The sequence below is a fragment of the Littorina saxatilis genome, linkage group LG12 (assembly GCF_037325665.1).
Source record: "Littorina saxatilis isolate snail1 linkage group LG12, US_GU_Lsax_2.0, whole genome shotgun sequence".
In the NCBI taxonomy this organism is placed as follows: domain Eukaryota; kingdom Metazoa; phylum Mollusca; class Gastropoda; order Littorinimorpha; family Littorinidae; genus Littorina; species Littorina saxatilis.
The window spans coordinates 46,743,910-46,764,424 of record NC_090256.1 but is presented as its reverse complement, the minus strand read 5'-3'; the positions used below and the strand labels follow the sequence as shown (position 1 = coordinate 46,764,424).

Below are 20,515 nucleotides of genomic sequence, written 5' to 3'. Positions count from 1 at the left end.
TGGACCATGTAAGGTTGGACCATGTAAGGTTGGACCATGTAAGATTGGACCATGTAAGATTGGACCATGCAAGGTTGGACCATGTAAGGTTGGACCATGTAAGATTGGACCATGTAAGATTGGACCATGTAAGGTTGGACCATGTAAGGTTGGACCATGTAAGATTGGACCATGTAAGATTGGACCATGTAAGGTTGGACCATGTAAGGTTGGACCATGTAAGATTGGACCATGTAAGGTTGGACCATGTAAGATTGGACCATGTAAGGTTGGACCATGCAAGGTTGGACCATGTAAGATTGGACCATGTAAGATTGGACCATGCAAGATTGGACCATGTAAGATTGGACCATGTAAGATTGGACCATGTAAGATTGGACCATGTAAGATTGGACCATGTAAGGTTGGACCATGTAAGGTTGGACCATGTAAGATTGGACCATGTAAGGTTGGACCATGCAAGATTGGACCATGCAAGGTTGGACCATGTAAGATTGGACCATGTAAGATTGGACCATGCAAGATTGGACCATGTAAGATTGGACCATGTAAGGTTGGACCATGTAAGGTTGGACCATGTAAGATTGGACCATGTAAGATTGGACCATGTAAGATTGGACCATGTAAGATTGGACCATGTAAGATTGGACCATGTAAGGTTGGACCATGTAAGATTGGACCATGTAAGATTGGACCATGTAAGATTGGACCATGTAAGGTTGGACCATGTAAGGTTGGACCATGTAAGATTGGACCATGTAAGGTTGGACCATGTAAGGTTGGACCATGTAAGGTTGGACCATGTAAGATTGGACCATGTAAGATTGGACCATGCGTGACCCAACATGTTTTAAAATCGTCACCACGAGTTTTCGTCACACTCAACAATGGGACTTTAATTAGTGTACAGATGCTAGTTGTCTGATTGGTCAGTTTGAGAATCAACAGAGCTCTCGTGGATCCACGGAAACACGTGGAAAAAAACAACAAGAGAAAAAACGGCTTCGCGATGCGCTAAACAATGAATTGTTTACGGTATATAATATTTTATTTACGGTATATAATGTATTATTTACCAAATCATGAATTATATAGCGGAAACCTATTATATAGCTATATAAAGCATTATTTAGTGTAATAATACTATTTCAAGGCAAAAACAGTAAATAATAAATTATTTATCTAAATAATAAATTATTTATCTAAATAATAAATTATTTATCTAAATAATAAATTATTTATCTAAATAATATTTTATTTAGATAAATAATATTTTATTTAGATAAATAATATTTTATTTACATATAATATTTTATTTATCTAAATAATATTTTATTTAGATAAATAATATTTTATTTATCTAAATAATATTTTATTTATTTAAATAACACTTTATTTACATATAATATATTGTTTAGAGAAAACGCGTAATTATTTATAAATAATGAGTTATTTACAAACACAATCTCTTATTTATGCTAAACAATGCATTATTTAGTGCTCTGGGCTCTCTTTTTTCTGTATCTGTAAATAATGCATTGTTTAATTTAAACAATGCATTATTTAGCTAAATAATGCATGATATAGCTAAATAAAGCATTGTTTAGCTAAATAACGCGTTATTTAGCTAAATAATGTGTTATTTAGACATCAAGAGCTAAAAGGGACTTTTGCACCATTCGGATTGCCATAAAAAGGTTCCACTTTTTAACTCGATTTGAATTAAAAAAAAAATCATTTTACAAACCCGTTATTCAAGATATAGAATACAGACTTATAATTCTTACCAAGAAACATCTTAACTACTTTTCATTTTAACAAATTCCACAGAGCATTATCAACTCAACCCCACCCCCTGCCCTCCTCTCCTTATTTTTTGTTTCTTTCTTTCCTCTTTTTGAAAGCGGACAAACACTCAAGTCCTTAATGGCTCAAAACCGTAGGACTTTTAATATTAATTTTAACGTAATTTTATGTACTGGCCTTCCTTTGAGAAGCCATAACTTGCTCAGTCCTGTTTGAGTGGAGTTCGCCTCCAAAGGTGATTAACACGGTTACATTCGTCGACAAGGATGGGACTCGATATGGTCAGGAATGGCATTATGGCCACTGAATCATTTTCGTGCTGTTCCCATTCCACGAATCTGGGAGGGACCTAAGCTTGGCGGGTCCATAGTTCGGACCCGGCGAAGCCGGCGTACGGCTCTAAGTACTTCTTCCCGGCGAAGCCGGCTACCCGGCGAAGCGGGTATTCATTCTAGTATATCTATATACGACTTGTGTCTGTGTGTCTGTGTGTGTGTCTGTGTGTGTATCTGTGTATCTGTGTATTCGCCATGCACGGCCAAAGTTCTCGATGGATCTGCTTCAAATTTGGTGGGCTTATTCAGAGAGACCCCGGACACAACCTCATCGATGAGATATTTCAACACGTGCTCTCAGCGCGCAGCGCTGAACCGATTTTGGTTCCACCTCAGCTACCCGGGCCCCCATACCGACACACCAAAGCCGCTACACCACATCACAACGCCAAAGTTCTCGCTGGATCTTTTTCAAATTTGGACACCGTATTCAGCTACACCCCGGACACAATATCATCGATGAGATATTTCAACACGTGCTCTCAGCGCGCAGCGCTGAACTGATTTTGGTTTTTGTGTTCATTTCACCATTATAAGTAACTCTTCCTTATCTTCTCCAGTGTTTGGCGTTTATCTCCCTTCCTTCGTGTGGCTTTCCCGTTTGTAAGTTACTATTACTATTTTTAGAATGTCACTGCGCTGTCCACTGCGCTGTCCACAACGCTTCCCTTGCACCCGTAAGTTGTTCTTACTGTCAAAGTGAAAAGGTCGAATCAATTTATAGCCACGCGAAAAATACACTCTCACCTATCTCTATATATTTATAGATACAGATATATGCATATATATATACGGCTTCTCTGTGTGTGTGTGTGTTTGTGTGTGTGTGTGTTTGTGTGTGTGTGTGTGTGGGCAAAAACCTGTGTATTGTAGAGTTCTGTTTGTGATGTGGTCTAGCGGCTTTTGTCTGTCTGTATGTTCTGGCATTTGAGAAGCCACAGCAGATAATATAGGGCTAAGAAATAAGCTCTAAAATTCTCAATCCCGTTTGACAGGACTTCGCCTTCAAAGGTGATTGTGGTGAACCGCCACGCTGTCTGTCTCTGTCTCGCGATTCACCCCGGCGAAGCCGGGTAATCCTGTAGTACATCTATATACGACTTGTGTCTGTGTGTGTGTGTGTGTGTCTGTCTGTCTGTTCGCGATGCACGGCCAAGGTTCTCGATGGATCTGTTTCAAATTTGGTGGCCATATTCAGGTACACCCCGGACACAACCTGGTCGATGAGATATATTTCAACACGTGCTCTCGACGCGCAGCGCTGAACCGATTTTGGTTTTTCTGTTCATCTTCCCAGATCCATTCCCACTAACTCTTCCTTATCTTCTCCAGTGTTTTGCGTTTATCTCCCTTCCTTCGTGTGGCGTCAATCCATATTCCCGTTTCTATTTTTAGAAGGTCACTGTGGACAACGCTCAATCCATATTCCCGTTATACTATTTTTAGAAGGTCACTGTCCCGGCGAAGCCGGGTATTACTCTTCTCTTATCTTCTCCAGTGTTTTGCGCGTTTATTTCCCTTCCTTCATGCGGTGTGCCGGCAAAGCCGGCGTACACCCGGCAAAGCCGGGTCCCCGGCGCAGCCGGGTATTCGGCTCGACTTCTTCCCGGCGAAGCCGTACCCGGCGAAGCGGGTATTCATCTAGTATATCTATATATATATATACGACTTGTGTCTGTCTGTCTGTGTGTGTGTGTGTGTGTGTGTGTGTGTGTGTGTGTGTGTGTGTGTGTGTGTGTGTGTGTGTGTGTGTGTGTGTGTGTTTGCGATGCACGGCAAAAGTTCTCGATGGATCTGCTTCAAATTTTGTGGGCATATTCAGGTACACCCCGGACACCTGGTCGATGAGATATATTTCAACACGTGCTCTCGACGCGCAGCGCTGAACCGATTTTGGTTTTTCTGTTCATCTTCCCAGATCCATTCCCACTAACTCTTCCTTATCTTCTCCAGTGTTTTGCGTTTATCTCCCTTCCTTCGTGTTGTGTCAAGCCATATTCCCGTTACTATTTTTAGAAGGTCACTGTCTACAACGCTTTCATCCCGGTGAAGCCGGATATTCCCGTTACTATTTTTAGAAGGTCACTGTCCACAACGCTTTCATCCCGGCGAAGCCGGGTATTCCTCTACTTCTTCCCGGCAAAGCCGGGTACCCGGCAAAGCCGGGTATTCGGCTCTACTTCTTCCCGGCGAAGCCTGGTACCCGGCGAAGCGGGTATTCATTCTAGTATATATCATATATGTGTACATGCCTGACAACATAGTCGCAGCCGAGGGGTCCACAGAATCTCAATCTGTAACATTCGATTTTCGACGATTCTGCATCTTCAGCACTTTATCTGATTACTCAATAGCAAACAGAAACCACAACGGCGCCTCCCTCTTTAACAACACAGTTTCACGCCTCCCTCTTTAACAACACAGTTTCACGCCCCCAAAAAAAGCCCAGAGGCAGAAATTAACACAATTTATTTTATCTGGATGTAAAGTTCATGTAGGAGAAGATAAAACGTCTAGAACCATGATATTTATCGAACGATCCGGCGAGAGAAAGATGGATGGTGCACCTTGCTAGAACGACTGTACCTCAAAGAATCGCGTATCACTCGCAGCATCCTCTGCGACAAGTGCTTCGATCGGATTAGAGGGAGAGAGAGACGGGGTAGGGGGGTGGCGTTAGAGGGAGAGAGGGGGGGGGGAGGGCGAAAGACACAGAGGCAGAGAGGGAGAGAGACAGAAAGGGACAGAGAGATGGGACAGTGTCGGACAGATAGAGGGACAGACAGAATGAGAGAATAGAAAAGAGTTAGAGAGAGAGAGAGAGAGAGAGACAGAAACCGAGTTCTAGATAAGACTGCGAGAAAGACATAGAGAGAAACAGAGACAAAGGTACACATAGTGCGAGCGGGAGAGTCACACAGAGGAAACAGAGACATAGATAGAAAGCGAGAGAGAGAGGGAGAGAGAGAGAGAGAGTCATGCAGACAGACAGACACACACACACACAGACACACAGACACACATACACATGTATATATATAATTATAGACACACACACAGGAACAGAAGTACAGACAACAACGTTGACATTTACAAAAATTTACATACGCCCAATGCCTGTGTACATGTTCAATTAGTACCAGCAGTTTCTGCTCCAAACAAATAGTTCACGTGTGTGCAGCAGATGTATGCAACATCACGACAGCCGAACTCGCAGCGTGCAAACATTTTGCTCCTGCCTCTGTGCACATGGTGTCTATAGTCATTACAAAAAAGTTCCATACCTAAATAGTGGATGGCGGAGGTGGTTGTGGTGGTTGTGGTGGTAGTAGGGGGTGGGGGGGGGGGTCATCAGAATGTAAGGAATATCATATCCCACTTATTGACCATTTTCATCATACTTACAAGATGGGGACAAAAAGAGAAATACTGAAAGAAAAAGTCTGTTGAATCGCTACATTTTTATAATACATGGAAAGTATACATTTTAAATTAACAAAAACACGCATGCTGTTGAAGAGGTTGCTCTCTCTCTCTCTCTCTCTCTCTCTCTCTCTCTCTCTCTCTCTCTCTCTCTCTCTCTCTCTCTCTCTCTCTCTCTCTCTCTCTCTCTCTCCACCCTCTCTCTCTCTCTGTCTCTCTCTCTCTCCACCCTCTCTCTCTCTCTCTCTCTCTCTCTCTCTCTCTCTCTCTCTCTCTCTCTCTCTTGGCTTAAAATGTTTACCCTTTATGTCAATAAAATGTTCTAAGTCTAAGTCTAAGTCTAAGTCTCTCTCTCTCTCTCTCTCTCTCTCTCTCTCTCTCTCTCTCTCTCTCTCTCTCTCTCTCTCTCTCTCTCTCTCTCTCCAGCATCTGAGTTAACCATGTTCATGCTTATTTGGGCCAAGAAAGAGAGAGAGAGAGAGAGAGAGAGAGAGAGAGAGAGAGAGAGAGAGAGAGAGAGAGAGATACGCAGACACTAACTAGCTAAGCACATAAATCACTAAATAGATCAATACATATCAACTTGCACGTGTCCAAATACCATCACAACCACACACTTTCTAAAAAAATAAAAATTTAAAAAAAACAGAGAGAGAGAAAAAAAAGCAAAATTCATGCGCCTGCATTTTTTCACTTCAGCCAGAAGAGGTAAAATATATAGAAGGAGGTGGTGGGGGGATAAAAGGGCTAAGGAGGGCGCCGTCAGAAGACCTTCGGACAAAGACCGGATGATCCAGTTTGCGTTGTTTGCGAAATGTCAGTGCACAAGATTGGATGATAGCTTAACATTTACTGCGTCTGCATGAAGCTGACGACCTGTGCCGATAAATGGCTGCCAAATTGCTGCTGCGTGCATGGGTCGAGACAGACAGTTAGTTGTGCATGGTGGTTGTGTGATGGTCGTAATGTTGGTGATAGTGATTGTGATGGTGGTTGTGGTGGTGATGGAGGGAGGGGGGACTATGATAGATGTGGTGATACAGTGGAACCCCTCATTTAAGATCCTCCCAAATTTAAGACTTCCTCCTTTTTAAGACCCTCCTTTCTCAGATGTTCTGTTCACAGCCTCTGTAAATTTAGCTCTATTTTAAGACTCGTTCCTTTTTAAGACTCGATTGTCTGTGATTTTTTTGAAGTCTGAAAAGGAGGGTTCCCACTGTAGTGTGATGGTCGTAGTGTTGGTGATGGTCGTAGTGTTGGTGATGGTCGTAGTGTTGGTGATGGTCGTAGTGTTGGTGATGGTCGTAGTGTTGGTGATGGTCGTAGTGTTGGTGATGGTCGGGGAGGGGGTACGGCAGATATAGTGATAGTGGTGACGATTGGGGAGTGACTGCAATAATGGTGGTGGTGCAATGGTCGCAGTGATGGTGATGGTGGTGTTGGGGAGGGGGGCGGTGGGAGTTGAACGGTGTGGTGTTTTGGGTGACTATGGTGGGGTGACTAGGATAGTGTTTAATGGTCGCGGTGGTGTTGGTGGTGGGAGGGGGGGGGGGCGATTATAATGGTGGAGATAGTGGTGACGATGGTGGGATCACTGCAATTGTGGTGGTAGTGATAGTTGCGTTTATGGTGGTTTGTTTGTTTGTTTGTTTATTTGTTGCTTAACGTCCAGCCGACTACGCAGAGCCATATCAGGACGAGGAAGGGGGGGATGAAGGGGGTCACTTGTCAAGCGATTCCTGTTTACAAATGCACTAACCCATTACTTGTGTCCCAGCAGGCTTTAGTAAAACTAAATTAATACCTACTGGAAGATTACCAGTTTCCAGTATGTTAAAATAGGCTTAACCTATCTACTGCTGGACTTACATCAGAACACTAACAGATTAAACTATACATGAATCGCAAGACAAGCGGCAAGAGAAGAGATTTTTGGAAAAAATACAGGTGAATGAGCAAGAAGGCAGAAAAAAGAAAAGAATTCATGAAGAAAAAGAGAGCATGACAGGAAAGAGGAACCAAATATCTACCTAACAGCAAACTAGAAAGCTCCTGCGGTTCCAAAAACAGGAGGGGCCTTTAATTTCATAACCGCAGTGCCCCACTGCGGGATTTATGGTGGTGGTGGTGGTGGTGGTGGTAGTGATATAAGCTGTAACTGCTATGATGGTGGTGGTGGGTGGTCCTGTTGCTGGACTTAAGAGGTCTTAAAAGGGGGAAATCTTAAATTGGGGGGGGGGGTCTAAAAGGGGGTTCCACTGTACTTGCATCATTGGTTGTGGTGCTGGTGGCGGTGATGACACACAGACTGATATAATGGTGGTGATGCAGTTATCTGGTTAATTCTGGTTTTAATGTTGGTGGTGATGTTATTCAGTGGTGACAATTAATGCTGGGGTGGTTGCGATGACTGATATATATTGTAGCAACGATGCTGTGTTCACAAGGAATTTTCCAAAATTGTAATTGTGGTATTTATGGCCGGATTGACGCAGCTAGTCTACTCAAATAACTGTGACTCACACAGTCTGGCACGTCAGAAGACCTTGACAATTTGCACTTAACACTATTGTGACTAGCACTGCCACGGCGTTTACGTCCTGCCTGCCCAAGCTTGCCACCAAGAAACTTCCCAAAAATCAGTAACTGTAAAGAAATCTGTCTAGCAAGCTTGAATTAAGTCCAATCACCACCAAATTGTGTGTACTAATTCAAAAATGGATGCCCAGTTCAGTCGTGCTATTTATAAGTTTGTCACGCGATTTGTTTTAGCAAAGGGGGGTGAAAGGGGGGTGAAAGGGGGATAATTTGTGTTTTTTTAACGTTTTTTTGTGTGTGTTTTATTTTCTACTGCTTTTTTTAAAAGTTATTTTTTAACAGAAAGTATTATAAATAATGTTATAACCAAACAAGGTGTAAAACCTATGAATTAGCTGAAATATTGTTAACATTGTACACAGAAATAAGGAGACAGTACAAAGAAAAAAACAAGCAAATCACGCATTCACTCACAGCATCCTGACTCAAATGAAACAAAACTGTAGATCTAACACTCACCAAATGATGTCTAGGTAATCCATATTGAATATAAGTCACATTTTCACAACAAAGTACCAACTGTACACCTATGAACAATTCCAAAAGGATTTGAAGGCTCCAGCCATCCATTGTTATCAGTGCTGCCACGCCCCCATAGCTCCTGCACGATTCCGAGATACATGTTCGTCTAGCAGTATCACCGCCAACCACGTGTAGTTTGCCGACTCGTACTAGCAACAACGGGACTGTTTCTTCCTCACTTTCACTGCTTGTATCGCTTTCGTGAGGCGAAAACGATACGTCCGAATCATGCTCTACGGGATCCTCTAGGTCCAACATCCGAAGAATCTCCTCCCGAGACAAGGCTCGCCTTTGATTCATTTTTTTTCCTCAAAAACGCACACAAATCAGGCGGATTTGCAAATGGCAGAAGGGGACGCCAAGTGTATCAAGGGAAACAACTCAATTTATTTGCAAGCTTCAAAAACCGGGAAGCAATCACGAGTCGTGTACCTTGTATGTCTAATACTAAAATAGTCGCTTCCCGTCCGTGGGCGTTGCAGCGCTATTACTAATATAGTCGCATCCCGTCACGAAAGTGTTAACAGTTACATTGTGGTTGTGAGTCGGAAATGTTATTTGTTAGGCCTCCGGCCCATAACAAGACTGGTGACACATAATACAAGCGAACAATGTTTAAAAGAAGCAACCTTATGGACCTGCATCTTGCAACTGTGCATTTTCCAGAGAATCAGTGCGAAATCGTATAGCTTTGTAAACTATACACACACACACACACATACACCGTTTTTACATCCTCGCTTTCAAAAGGGTGTGTCGGCGCAGGTGTGGCTGCGAACAACGTATTTATCCGCTTCGTTCTTTCTATTTTGTTTTTTCGATTGCAGCGTGGGCTTAATAAATGTACCCTTCCAAAGTAAATCTACCAGCGCGCGATTACGTGTACGTAGCGTTTACTGGGGCAAAATGCTTGATCAATTGCCAGTATTGAAACAGACAGCTCCACACCACACAACCTATAGCATACTTTCTCTCCAAGCAGGCTGGATTTTACCTATTAAATCAATTGCACCGTCGACGTGAAATAGAGCGAAGCGCGTGTACAAAAGCAGACAAAAGTAATGCGTGAGCTGATGAGATACTAAAGATTGGTTGTGGGCAATTTGGCGCAGAATGACAATAAGTGTGACAGAGAGTGTGTGAGAGAGAGAGAGGGAGAGAGAGAGAGAGAGAGAGAGAGAGAGAGAGAGAGAGAGAGAGAGAGAGAGAGAGAGAGAGAGAGAGAGAGAGAGAGAGAGAGAGAGAGAGTGTGTGTGGCAGAGAGTGTGAGAGAGAGAGAGAGAGAGAGAGAGAGAGAGAGAGAGAGAGAGTGTGTGTATGTGACAGAGAGTGAGAGAGAGAGAGAGAGAGAGAGAGAGAGAGAGAGAGAGAGAGAGAGATAAAGAGACACAGAGAGAAAGAGAGAGAGAAACAAGTCGCGTAAGGCGAAATAACAACATTTAGTCAAGCTGTCGAACTCACAGAATGAAACTGAACGCACTGCTTTTTTGACCAAGACCACATACTCGTAGTTTCGTCAGTCCACCGCTCGTGGCAAAGGCAGTGAAACCGACAAGCCATACAGAATAGTGCGGTAGTGGTCGCGCTGAGCAGGATAACACGCTTTTCTGTATGTCTATTCTTTTTAGCTTACTGAGTTTGTTTTTAATCCAAACATATAATATAAAACTTGACTAAATGTAAAAAGAGAGTGTTTGTGTGTGTGTGTGCGTGTGTGCACGTGCGTGTGTGCGTGTGTGTGTGATAGTGTGTTTTTGCGTGCGTGCGTGCGTACGTGCGTACGTGCGTGCGTCCGTCTTTCCGTTTATCTGTGTGCGTGTAAAAGAGACAGACAAAAGGAGGGAGGAAGGGATGGAGGGAGAGAGAAATCAAAACTTGACTAAATGTAAAACAAGTCGCGTAAGGCGAAAATACAACATTTAGTCAAGCTCAGTCGAACTCACAGAATGAAACTGAACGCATTGCATTTTTTTCCGCAAGACCGTACACTCGTAGCATCGTCTGTCCACCGCTCGTGGCAAAGGCAGTGAAATTAACAATCCAGAAAAGCGCGGTAGCGGTTGCGCTGAGGAGGATAGCACGCTTTTCTATATCTCTATTCTTTTTAACTCTCTGAACGTGTTTTTAATCCAAACATATCATATCTATATGTTTTTGGAATCAGGAACGGACAAGGAATAAGATGAAATTGTTTTTAAATCGATTTTGGAAATTTAATTTTAATCATAATTTTTATATATATATTTAATTTTCAGAGCTTGTTTTTAATCCGAATATAACGTATTTATATGTTTTTGGAATCAGAAAATGATGAAGAATAAAATGAACGTAATTTTGGATCGTTTTATATAAAAAAAAAATTACAATTTTCAGATTTTTAATGACCAAAGTCATTAATCAATTTTTAAGCCTCCAAGCTGAAATGCAATACCAAAGTCCGGCCTTCGTCGAAGATTGCTTGGCCAAAATATCAATCAATTTTCTTGAAAAATGAGGGTGTGACAGTGCCGCCTTAACTTTTACAAAATGCCGGATATGACGTCATCAAAGACATTTATCGAAAAAATGAAAAAACCGTCTGGGGATATCATATCCAGGAACTCTCATGAACAATTTCATAAAGATCGGTCCAGTAGTTTACTCTGAATCGCTCTACACACACACACACACACACACACACACACACACACACACACACACACACACACACACATTGGGGTGTACACTATATTGGGGTGTGCACGTTAAAGATCCCACGATTGACAAAAGGGTCTTTCCTGGCAAAATTGTATAGGCATAGATAAAAATGTTCACCAAATACCCGTGTGACTTGGATTAAAGGCCGTGAAAGGTGAATGCTCGCCCTAATAGGCTTGAGGTTTGCTGGCCGATGTGAATGCGTGATATATTGTGTAAAAAATTCCATCTCACACGGCAGAAATTAATATGTAAAGCGCTTAGAGAACGTCAAGCGCTATATAAATCTCCCCATACAATACATACACCACGACCCTCGTCTCGATTCCCCCCTCTATGTTAAAACATTTAGTCAAAACTAGACTAAATGTAAAGAAAAGGAGAGGAGACGGAAACAGAAACAGAAATGGGAAGTTTGTACGAAGTATCTTAGGAAAAGCGAATTGGACAGTGAGCGAGAAGGAACGATAAGGAGAGCGACGTATCTTTAAGGGTCAATAAAAATGTAGTAACTAACATCAACATTACCTTCCGAACATACGGTCTGAACCTCAGAATCGGTCATCGCCTAAAATAAACCTTTCCCAAACGAGTAACCTTCCCTTTTCCCCCTCTCCAGCAACCCCCTCAACTCCTACATCATCCTTTCGTTCTGTGAAAAGCGAGGGACAAGGCAATGCTGTCGATGGGTTGGTGCCAAAAAAGCCAAAAGTACACTATTCACCTCATTTTTCCCTCCCCATCTCCATTCCTCACACAATCCCATTAAAAGTGCAAAGTGTGGACAAGTACAACCAATAAGCTTAACGGTAAACCAACCAGCCTGACGAGATGGAAAGTTTGGAGTGCACGCAGAGCGTTCAAGTATTCTCTTTTTGGTTTATCTGCATGATTGTGCTGTCCTCTCTCTTGCTTCTGTGAAAGCTCTCTCCAGTTGCTATCTCTGTCCCTGTCTGTCTGTCTGTCTGTGTGGCTGTCTGCCCCCCCTCTCTCTCTCTCTCTCTTTCTCTCTCTCTTTCTCTCTCTCTCTCTCTCTCTCTCTCTCTCTCTCTCTCTCTCTCTCTCTCTCTCTCTCTCTCTCTCTCTCTCTCTCTCTCTCTCTCTAGATCATTAGATTAAACCCTCCCATGGGCGAGGGCTGGATGTAAAAAAGCGCCTGTTTGCTTATGCCACTACCCTCGTAAATAAAGAATTTGTCAATTGTCAATTTCTCTCTCTCTCTCTCTCTCTCTCTCTCTCTCTCTCTCTCTCTCTCTCTCTCTCTCTCTCTCTCTCTCTCTCTCTCTCTCTCTCTCTCCCCTCTCCGTCTCTCTCTCTCTCTCTCTCTCTCTCTCTCTCTCTCTCTCTCTCTCTCTCTCTCTCTCTCTCTCTCTCTCTCTCTCTCCGTCACGCGGGAAAGTTTGACTCACTAAAAGGCAAGAGTATTCACTTTTTTAAAACCCATACACAAATCCCGAACATCGTCTATTCTGTTTCAGCCTCCCCATCTTTGCAAGTTCGCCTCGCCAAGACCAAAATCACTTACTAGACTATAACAACCTTGACACACTGACCGAAGCAGCACATGGTCAGTCTGTCACTCTTTCTTCCTACGATGCCCATCAACTCCGCAATCATGTCCTCCGTCCCATCAAATCGTTTTCAGTCGCCCCTTAGGGAGGAGCATAGAAAGGAAGATTGGATAGGCTAGGGGGAGGGGGAGGGGGGAAGGGGGAGTTAGGGCAGGGGGGAAGGGAGTCAACGGGATGGAGGGAGGGATGAATTGAATCCAACGTCTACACGTGTGGTGTACACATCTGCCCGTAAAGAAAGGAGGAAAAAATATGGTAGGTTGTAGTCGGGGGGGGGGGGAAGAGTGGGGGGGGGGGGGGGGCAATAGAGAGTTGGAGAAGAACATAATTAAACTTGTAATAAATAGCAAAAGCAGTGAGGGAAAAAAAGGAGTAAAAAGAAGATTATGGTGGGAAATGATAGAGAGAGCTAGAGGGGGAGAGACAGAAACAGAGAGTGACAGAGGGAGAGAGAGGAGGTGGGAGCCCTGGTCAATTGAAATGAATGTATGCATTAATGAAGAGAAAAGAAGATTGTGAGTGGTGGGGAGGGGGAAGCTACAGTAGGGGGAATCGGGAGTATCATGAAAGGGGGGGGGGGGGGGAGAATATTGTACTAAACATAAACAATTATGCCAGTAACGAGAAGGGGGGGGGGGGGGGGAAGGGGGCTAGGTTGTGGATGCGGTTGGTCTGTCGGGGGTAGGGGGGCGCGTCTGGGAGGGGGTGGTAACCAGGGGGAGAGGGGAGGGGGGATGGAGGAGGACTTGTATAGCACGTATACAGTAATGCCAGTAAGGCCAACAAAAAAAAATAGGTGTGGTTACGGTAACATAGCCAAAAAAAAATAGGGTAGGAAGGTAGGCAATTACTTTTTTTTTTCTTTTCTGTACAAATTAAACCTACTAGACAGGGAAATAAGTGTGCGACTCGGGCGATTTCGCTTTCATTGCGTTTTCTGCACTAGGTTGTTTTTTTTTTTTTTGACAAATGTAATAAAAAGTTATAGGGTCGGCCCCTAAAAATAGGGTAGGTCGGGTTACCGTAACCACACCTTTTTTTTTTTAGGCCTAATAGCCTGTGCTAAGACCCGACCGATGTCCGTTGTCGTGCGTCAGTGTTGGTGATAAAATTGATGGCTAGTTAGTGGACGTCACCCGGCAATGCTGAGCTCTATTGAGGGTCTCGAGTATGAAGGGCAACAGGAGGCTGGAGAATGTACAACGTTTGGGTTGAAGGTGTTGAGAGAGAGAGAGAGAGAGAGAGAGACAGAGACAGAGACAGAGACAGAGACAGAGACAGACACACATACACACACACAGACAGACAGAGAAACGCAGATTGAGGTAGAGACGGACACGAATTGAGAAACTATGCGTGTGCGTGTGTGTGTGTGTGTGTGTGTGTGTGTGTGTTTCTGTGTCAGTCTGTGCCCTTTCTGTGCGTATACACGTTCTTGATACCCGGTTTATTCAGCTTGCATGGCATCTTCTTAAACAAACGTACAGCTATATTTGCATGTCATTCACGACACGCACACGTACAACGCACATTTAACAAGCATAAGCCAGGCCAACCCAGACCACCCAGATGCAAACAAGACAAAACTCAAAACAAATAAGTTCAACATGGTACAACACAACCATAGCCCAGAACTGAATAGATCAATCCCCCCAAAAGTCCATGGCAGCGCGACTAATTATCAAAATTATCACAATACTACAAAACGCGACCAAGCAAAACACTTGAAAGACTAGCCAAGCAAAGTTATACTGAACACAGGAAAACCATTCAGCACACACACAAAATAACATCAGTTTAGCGCATTGTCGTATGTGCTGCTGTCAAGAAAACCGAGCGGAAGCCTTGAACATTTAATCCAAAACACCCCGACCGCACTCCACAACACATTAAAACACAACACAACACACTGAGTCAACAACAACACAACACAGCACAGAGTAACACTTGTAGGCAACCAGCCCACTAAGTACTGGCGAGCACAAATCCAGTTCTAGCCCTACCCAACACACAACACAACACAACGCAACAACAACACATCAAAACACACCACACCACAACACACCATCCTCACCAAACCGCACCTCACCCCAACACCACAACACAACAAAAACAACCACAACACAACCCCCCCCCCCCCCCCCACCCCCACCCCCCACAAATAAAAGCAACAAATACACCGACCTGTCTCCACAGCAGGTCCGGGAAACTGTTGGCCAAGAAAGCCGCCACGGCCATGTGCAAAGCCGGCAGCAGCAAGCCCACCACCACCGCCACCAGCGTGCGCAGCGGCATCAGCGAGTACACCATGAACACCACCAACGACACCTCCCACACCCCATCCACGGGGCTCCGCTGGGGCGGGAGGCGTCCGGGCACAGTGATGCCGAAATCCAGCGGCAAGGAGAAGGCGGCGAAGCACACGAGGAAGACGAGCACCACGTAATTCACCGCGGGGAAGTGCGCCTCCTCCATGAAGCGCGTGGAAGCGAAGAGCAGCAGGGCGGAGAAGGCCACCCACTGAACGGCTAAGTACAGCCCCACCACCGTGAAGTATTGCGCGAAGGCGAAGTTGAGGACCGCCAGCACGAGGGTGAGCAGACAGAAGAGGGCGAGGAGACAGACCAGGGCGGACTGCTGGAGGCTGTAGACGTAGCGACGGTAGAGGTCCTCCAGCTCCTGGCACGAGAAGCGGTTTCGGGACACTAGGCGTCGCAGGCGAGGAGCCTTGCGAGGCTTCAGGAGCATCGGGGTGTTCTCCATGATTGAGGAGGAGCTTCTTTATTTTTTTGGTATTTTTTTTATATATACTTGTGTGTGTGTGTGTGTGTGGTGGGAATCAGCTTTATTCTGAGATATTAGAATTAAAAAAACAAGAATGGTAATTCTTGAAAGTTTTTTTTGATTTTGAATTTTGGAACGTTGGCAGTCTATCTGTTTGGGGATTTCTTAGATATTAGGGCGTACAAACGGAGATCTTATTGTACAATCTCAGTAAAATTGACAAAAAGGAGGAGGTTTTACTACTAGCGTGTCTGGGCTTCCAGACCGGAAGGGGTGGAAGTACTGCACTGCAGCTTAGACGTGGTGAGTGAAAGTTGAACGTAGAAGACTCATAGTCTTACTCTTAATGAATCAAGTCTGTTTTGTGATTTCGTACCCATGATGTCTTTGTCAGCTTGTACTGGGTTTCCGGGAAAGGTTGAAACTACTGCTCAAACTTGTGGATAGGAAGGATCAATTTGTTTCTCACACTTGATAATTGAAAGCCAACGGAAAACATCCAACGTCTCGATTGTATAAACTCCCAGAAGAGAAAACTTCGAAGATTTACTCAGACTTGGTGATTGGAAGTTAAAAGAAGTACGTCCATATTTGTCTCTGTTAGCCTCTGTGGAATTTAGAAGCAACAAGAAAACCCACATTGACTCTGCTAGCCCGTGGTGGCTTTGCAAGCTAAAAGAAAACCATCATTGTCTCTGTTTGCCAGTGTTGGCTGTGTAAGCCAAAAGAAATCCCACATTGTCTGTCGGCCGTTGTGGGCTTTAGAACCAAAAAACAAAACCTATCACGTCTCTGTCAGCCTGTGTATGGACGTCCAGGGAAGGTTAGAATTACTGCTTCGGCATGACGATTGGACGTGAATAGGAACCCCATAATGTACTTGTCAGCTTGACAATCTCCGGGGTACGCGAAGAGTGTTACACTACTCCGATGATGTGATGACGGGTAAATGGAAAATCCATGTTTTCGTCGGATGTTGAACCTTCAAGAAAAGATCAGCGCACTTCATTTTAGGTGTCAGTTGATTTATTTATTTTGTCGATGCTTGGCGACCAAGACGTCCACAATGATTTGCCAACAGTTATCACTTGAACTTCCAGTAATTTATTCTATTTTTGGGCCAGAAAAGCTCCATGTCGCTAGGTCAAATTGCACGTACTTTATTATAATTTCCAATCACGTGATTAGCGGCCAAAATAACGCCATGATTCTGCTCTGGTGGCAGATGCACGGGACATATTTATATCACATTTTACATACCGCTCTTACCTCAAAACTTCCAACTAAACGGACGATTAGTCCACTGTCCTATTCAGTTTTGACTTTATATCAAATGATCAAGTTTTTATTGGGAATGCAACAGGTGATGTTATGTGATGTTGACTTTTTATACGTTTTATTGTAACTCTTTTGGCTTGAAAAGACTTCAGTCTAAATCTGAATCAATTCAAGACCATTCTCTCAAGAGTGCTCTTCTGAACTGTTTCGACCATTTATTTTTCGAGCTCTGTGCCTCTGTGAATTTTGAATATTCTGCATCTAGTACCTTATCCACAACACTATCAACAGAACATTTCTTTCTGGAGCGATGTGCCTCTCTGAAGATCTGAACACGTCACCTATAGTACCTTATCCTCAGAAGTTTCGCCACAAACGGTACACATGTACACACAACGCGAACGAATCAGTTGCACACGTGTGCTGTTTGTGACTGTGCCCCGTACTCAGACGGCTAAAGGTCGACTAGTAGTAACGATCAGTATATCCGTCGAGCACTTGATACACTTGTAGGTCTTCTGCTTGAAACAATCTGCATCCGGCATCAGACTTCAAGGTAATCACGATGGCTCACCTGCAACAAACAGAAAACTGTTGTCAAAATACGATACAAGACGGAGGGAGAGGGGTTAGGGGACGCAAAGAGAGAGAGGGTGGGGGAGTGAGACAGAGAGAGGCGCTCACATACGAACATCCGTGTAGGGGTGGTGGGGGGGGGGGGGGGGGTTGGGTGCAAGTGGAAGACAAGGAGAGGAGAATAGAACGTGTGAATTAAATTATACAGAAAATAAAAATCCCCATAAAAAGCCATAGCCGTAGCAACCCCCGTCCAATCCAACCCTTACACACACACACACACAGACACACAAACACACACACAAACACACACACACACACACACACACACACACACACACACACACACACACACACACACACACACATCAAAACAAAAGACATGACGGCAGAGCAGTAACATTACAACAACAAAAATCAAAGGAACACGAAAGAAAATCAAAACAGAAAAGCCGATACCCCGGAGACAAACTCGCAAGCATTGTAAATCACCCTTTTCCTTTCATAGTGCAGAGAGTAAGAGAGATTTAATCGATTGGCAGTATAATTGTACTCTTTGCTGGCTCAGTAATCGTCCTGATGTGAAAACATAAATGAACCTAATACGGATTTACAGGTAATAAACAGTATTAAAGGCCCCGGGCAATGACAGTAATATGCCTGGCACAATTTTTTCCCTCCAACTTCCAATAAGAAACACTACTCAGTTTTTGTGACGTGGGCCAGCTTTACAATATTTTTCAGATTAAATTAATTTCTTTTTTTGCTTCTAAATGTTCGCGTCCATTTTTAAAGCAAAACGGAAATTATAGGTACAATATTTAGCGTCTTAAGGCTCAAACACATGACTTTCTTTGTGTATTAGTCTGGGTTTCCAAAACCCTATTTCCCCTAACCTGTGCCATTTTCCTATCCCCTTCCCTCATCCTCCCAACCCCACACCCAAGTCCTCAAGTCCAGACCCCATCTCTCTATCTCGAAAAAAAAAAAGAAACAGGGACGATTGCACTGATTCCCAAAGTTTACCAATGAAATAAAAATATTGTACCCGCAAATTTCAGGGAAAGTAAAAAAAAATTTTTTTTTTAAACTTTTGTCTTTTTTTCTGAAAGAGCACCATTTGTATAAACACAGGTCAGTCGGCTGCAGTCAGTCGTCATAGACAGTCAGACACAACATAATCGCCGCAGCAGATCGCCAACGTCACTCAAATGACATGAGACTGCTTTTGGTGCTTGCAGACGAAATGGCAGTCTGATCGAATTACCACGTTTCACACACGGACAGACGCTCGCATTTGATCAGGCAGCAAACGAAATTCCTGGTTAATGCTATTGTTCCGCTGTATCTCGCTTCTTGCAGGCACGTTGGTGTAGTTTGTCAGTGAAAAGTCACTGCAACCTATAGTGTTTAGGCCAACAACAAAAAATAGTCTGTTTACGGTATCCCGACCGACCCTATTTTTTCGCGCGACCCTAGACTTTTTGGGGGGCATTTTGGAATAAAAAAAATTAAAAAAAAGTCTTTGTTTTTTGGCAAAATAACTTAAAAATATGTTTTTTTGGAGAAAAAAAATAAAAAATAAATAATCCCGACCTACTGACCTTATTTTTGTTTGCCTATGTTACCGTAAACAGACTTTTTGGGGGGCCTTAGTGATAATGAAAAAGTTTGGTTATGTGCATGCAAGCTTTGTTGAGAGAGAGAGAGAGAGAGAGAGAGAGAGAGAGAGAGAGAGAGAGAGAGAGAGAGAGAGAGAGGGGGGGAGAGCTGAGCAAGGGACAGGGAGAGAGAGAGAGAGAGAGAGAGAGAGAGAGAGAGAGAGAGAGAGAGAGAGAGAGAGAGAGAGAGAGAGGGGGAGAGCTGAGCAAGGGACAGGGAGAGAGAGAGAGAGAGAGAGAGAGAGAGAGAGAGAGAGAGAGAGGGTAGGTGAGCAAGGGACAGAGAGAGAGGAGAGAGAACGGGGTGGGTGTTGGGGGGAGACAAAGAGAAAGTCAGATATAATGTATACAGACGAAGAGAGACAAATCAAGAGACGCAGAAACAAAGAGGCGGAGACAGACAGGCAGACAGACAGACAGACAGACAGTGTGTGGTCCTTTTGTTATGTGCGTGTGTGTATTCATGAGAACGAGTTAACACACACACACACACACACACACACACACACACACACACACACACACACACACACACACGAATTTGTATACATGGACACACGTATGTAAATTGTATGCCTCCATTTTCTGCAACATCAAACATACTCGTACACACCCTACGTACGATGTGTCTGGGAACACCTCCGCGCGGAGGGGTTTTGCGGCCAGCGCAGCAAACATAAAGAAGGAAAATTTTCTCGGCTCGCGCGGCAGCAAGCACGTTGTCTCTATACTACTAACACATGCAATCTCAAGGCTGATCATGACTCAACAAACCAACCCTTTTTCAACTGATACACAGCGCCTTATTTTTCGTTTCCGTCTGCAAGGTTACAACTCGCTCATGGGAGGAGAAGCACAGAAAGACAATTATGATAAGGCCAGCGAGTCAGGGTGTAGAGAGAAACGGGTGAAAACAGTTACCTCCATAATTATCGGCGATAATGAGGCAAGGAAGCGAGTACCGTTATTGACAGGCGCCTGTATTTAAAATCAAATTGAGCTTATTTAGTGTTGCTGATGCTGTTGTGTTGATATAAATTTGGGTGGTGGCTGTCCTGGTGGTGGCAGAAGTAGCAGTAGTTGAAGTAATGGTAGTAGTCGTCGCAGCAGCGTCAGTAGTAGTGGAAATGTTGGTGGTAGTTTGATCTCTTTATGGATACATTTGAAAGAATATGCTGTGCATTAAGCCTCTCTCCATGTGTATATCAATCAATCAACCAATATCTGTCTCTCTGTCTCTGTCACTCTCTGTCTCTCTGTCTCT

The 20,515-nt window shown here is 43.8% G+C and overlaps 1 protein-coding gene across 1 annotated transcript in view; it reads right to left on the bottom strand.

Annotated features, from left to right (window-relative positions):
- The window catches only part of LOC138983114 (adenylate cyclase type 1-like), a 169,858-nt gene extending 154,013 nt beyond the window's left edge, over positions 1 to 15,845 (bottom strand). Inside the window, exon 1 of the mRNA XM_070356523.1 lies at positions 15,137 to 15,845. Coding sequence (XP_070212624.1) covers positions 15,137 to 15,715 — 579 coding nt within the window. The 5' untranslated portion in view covers positions 15,716 to 15,845. The remainder of the gene's footprint in view (positions 1 to 15,136) is intronic.
- Positions 15,846 to 20,515: the final 4,670 nt, after the last annotated feature.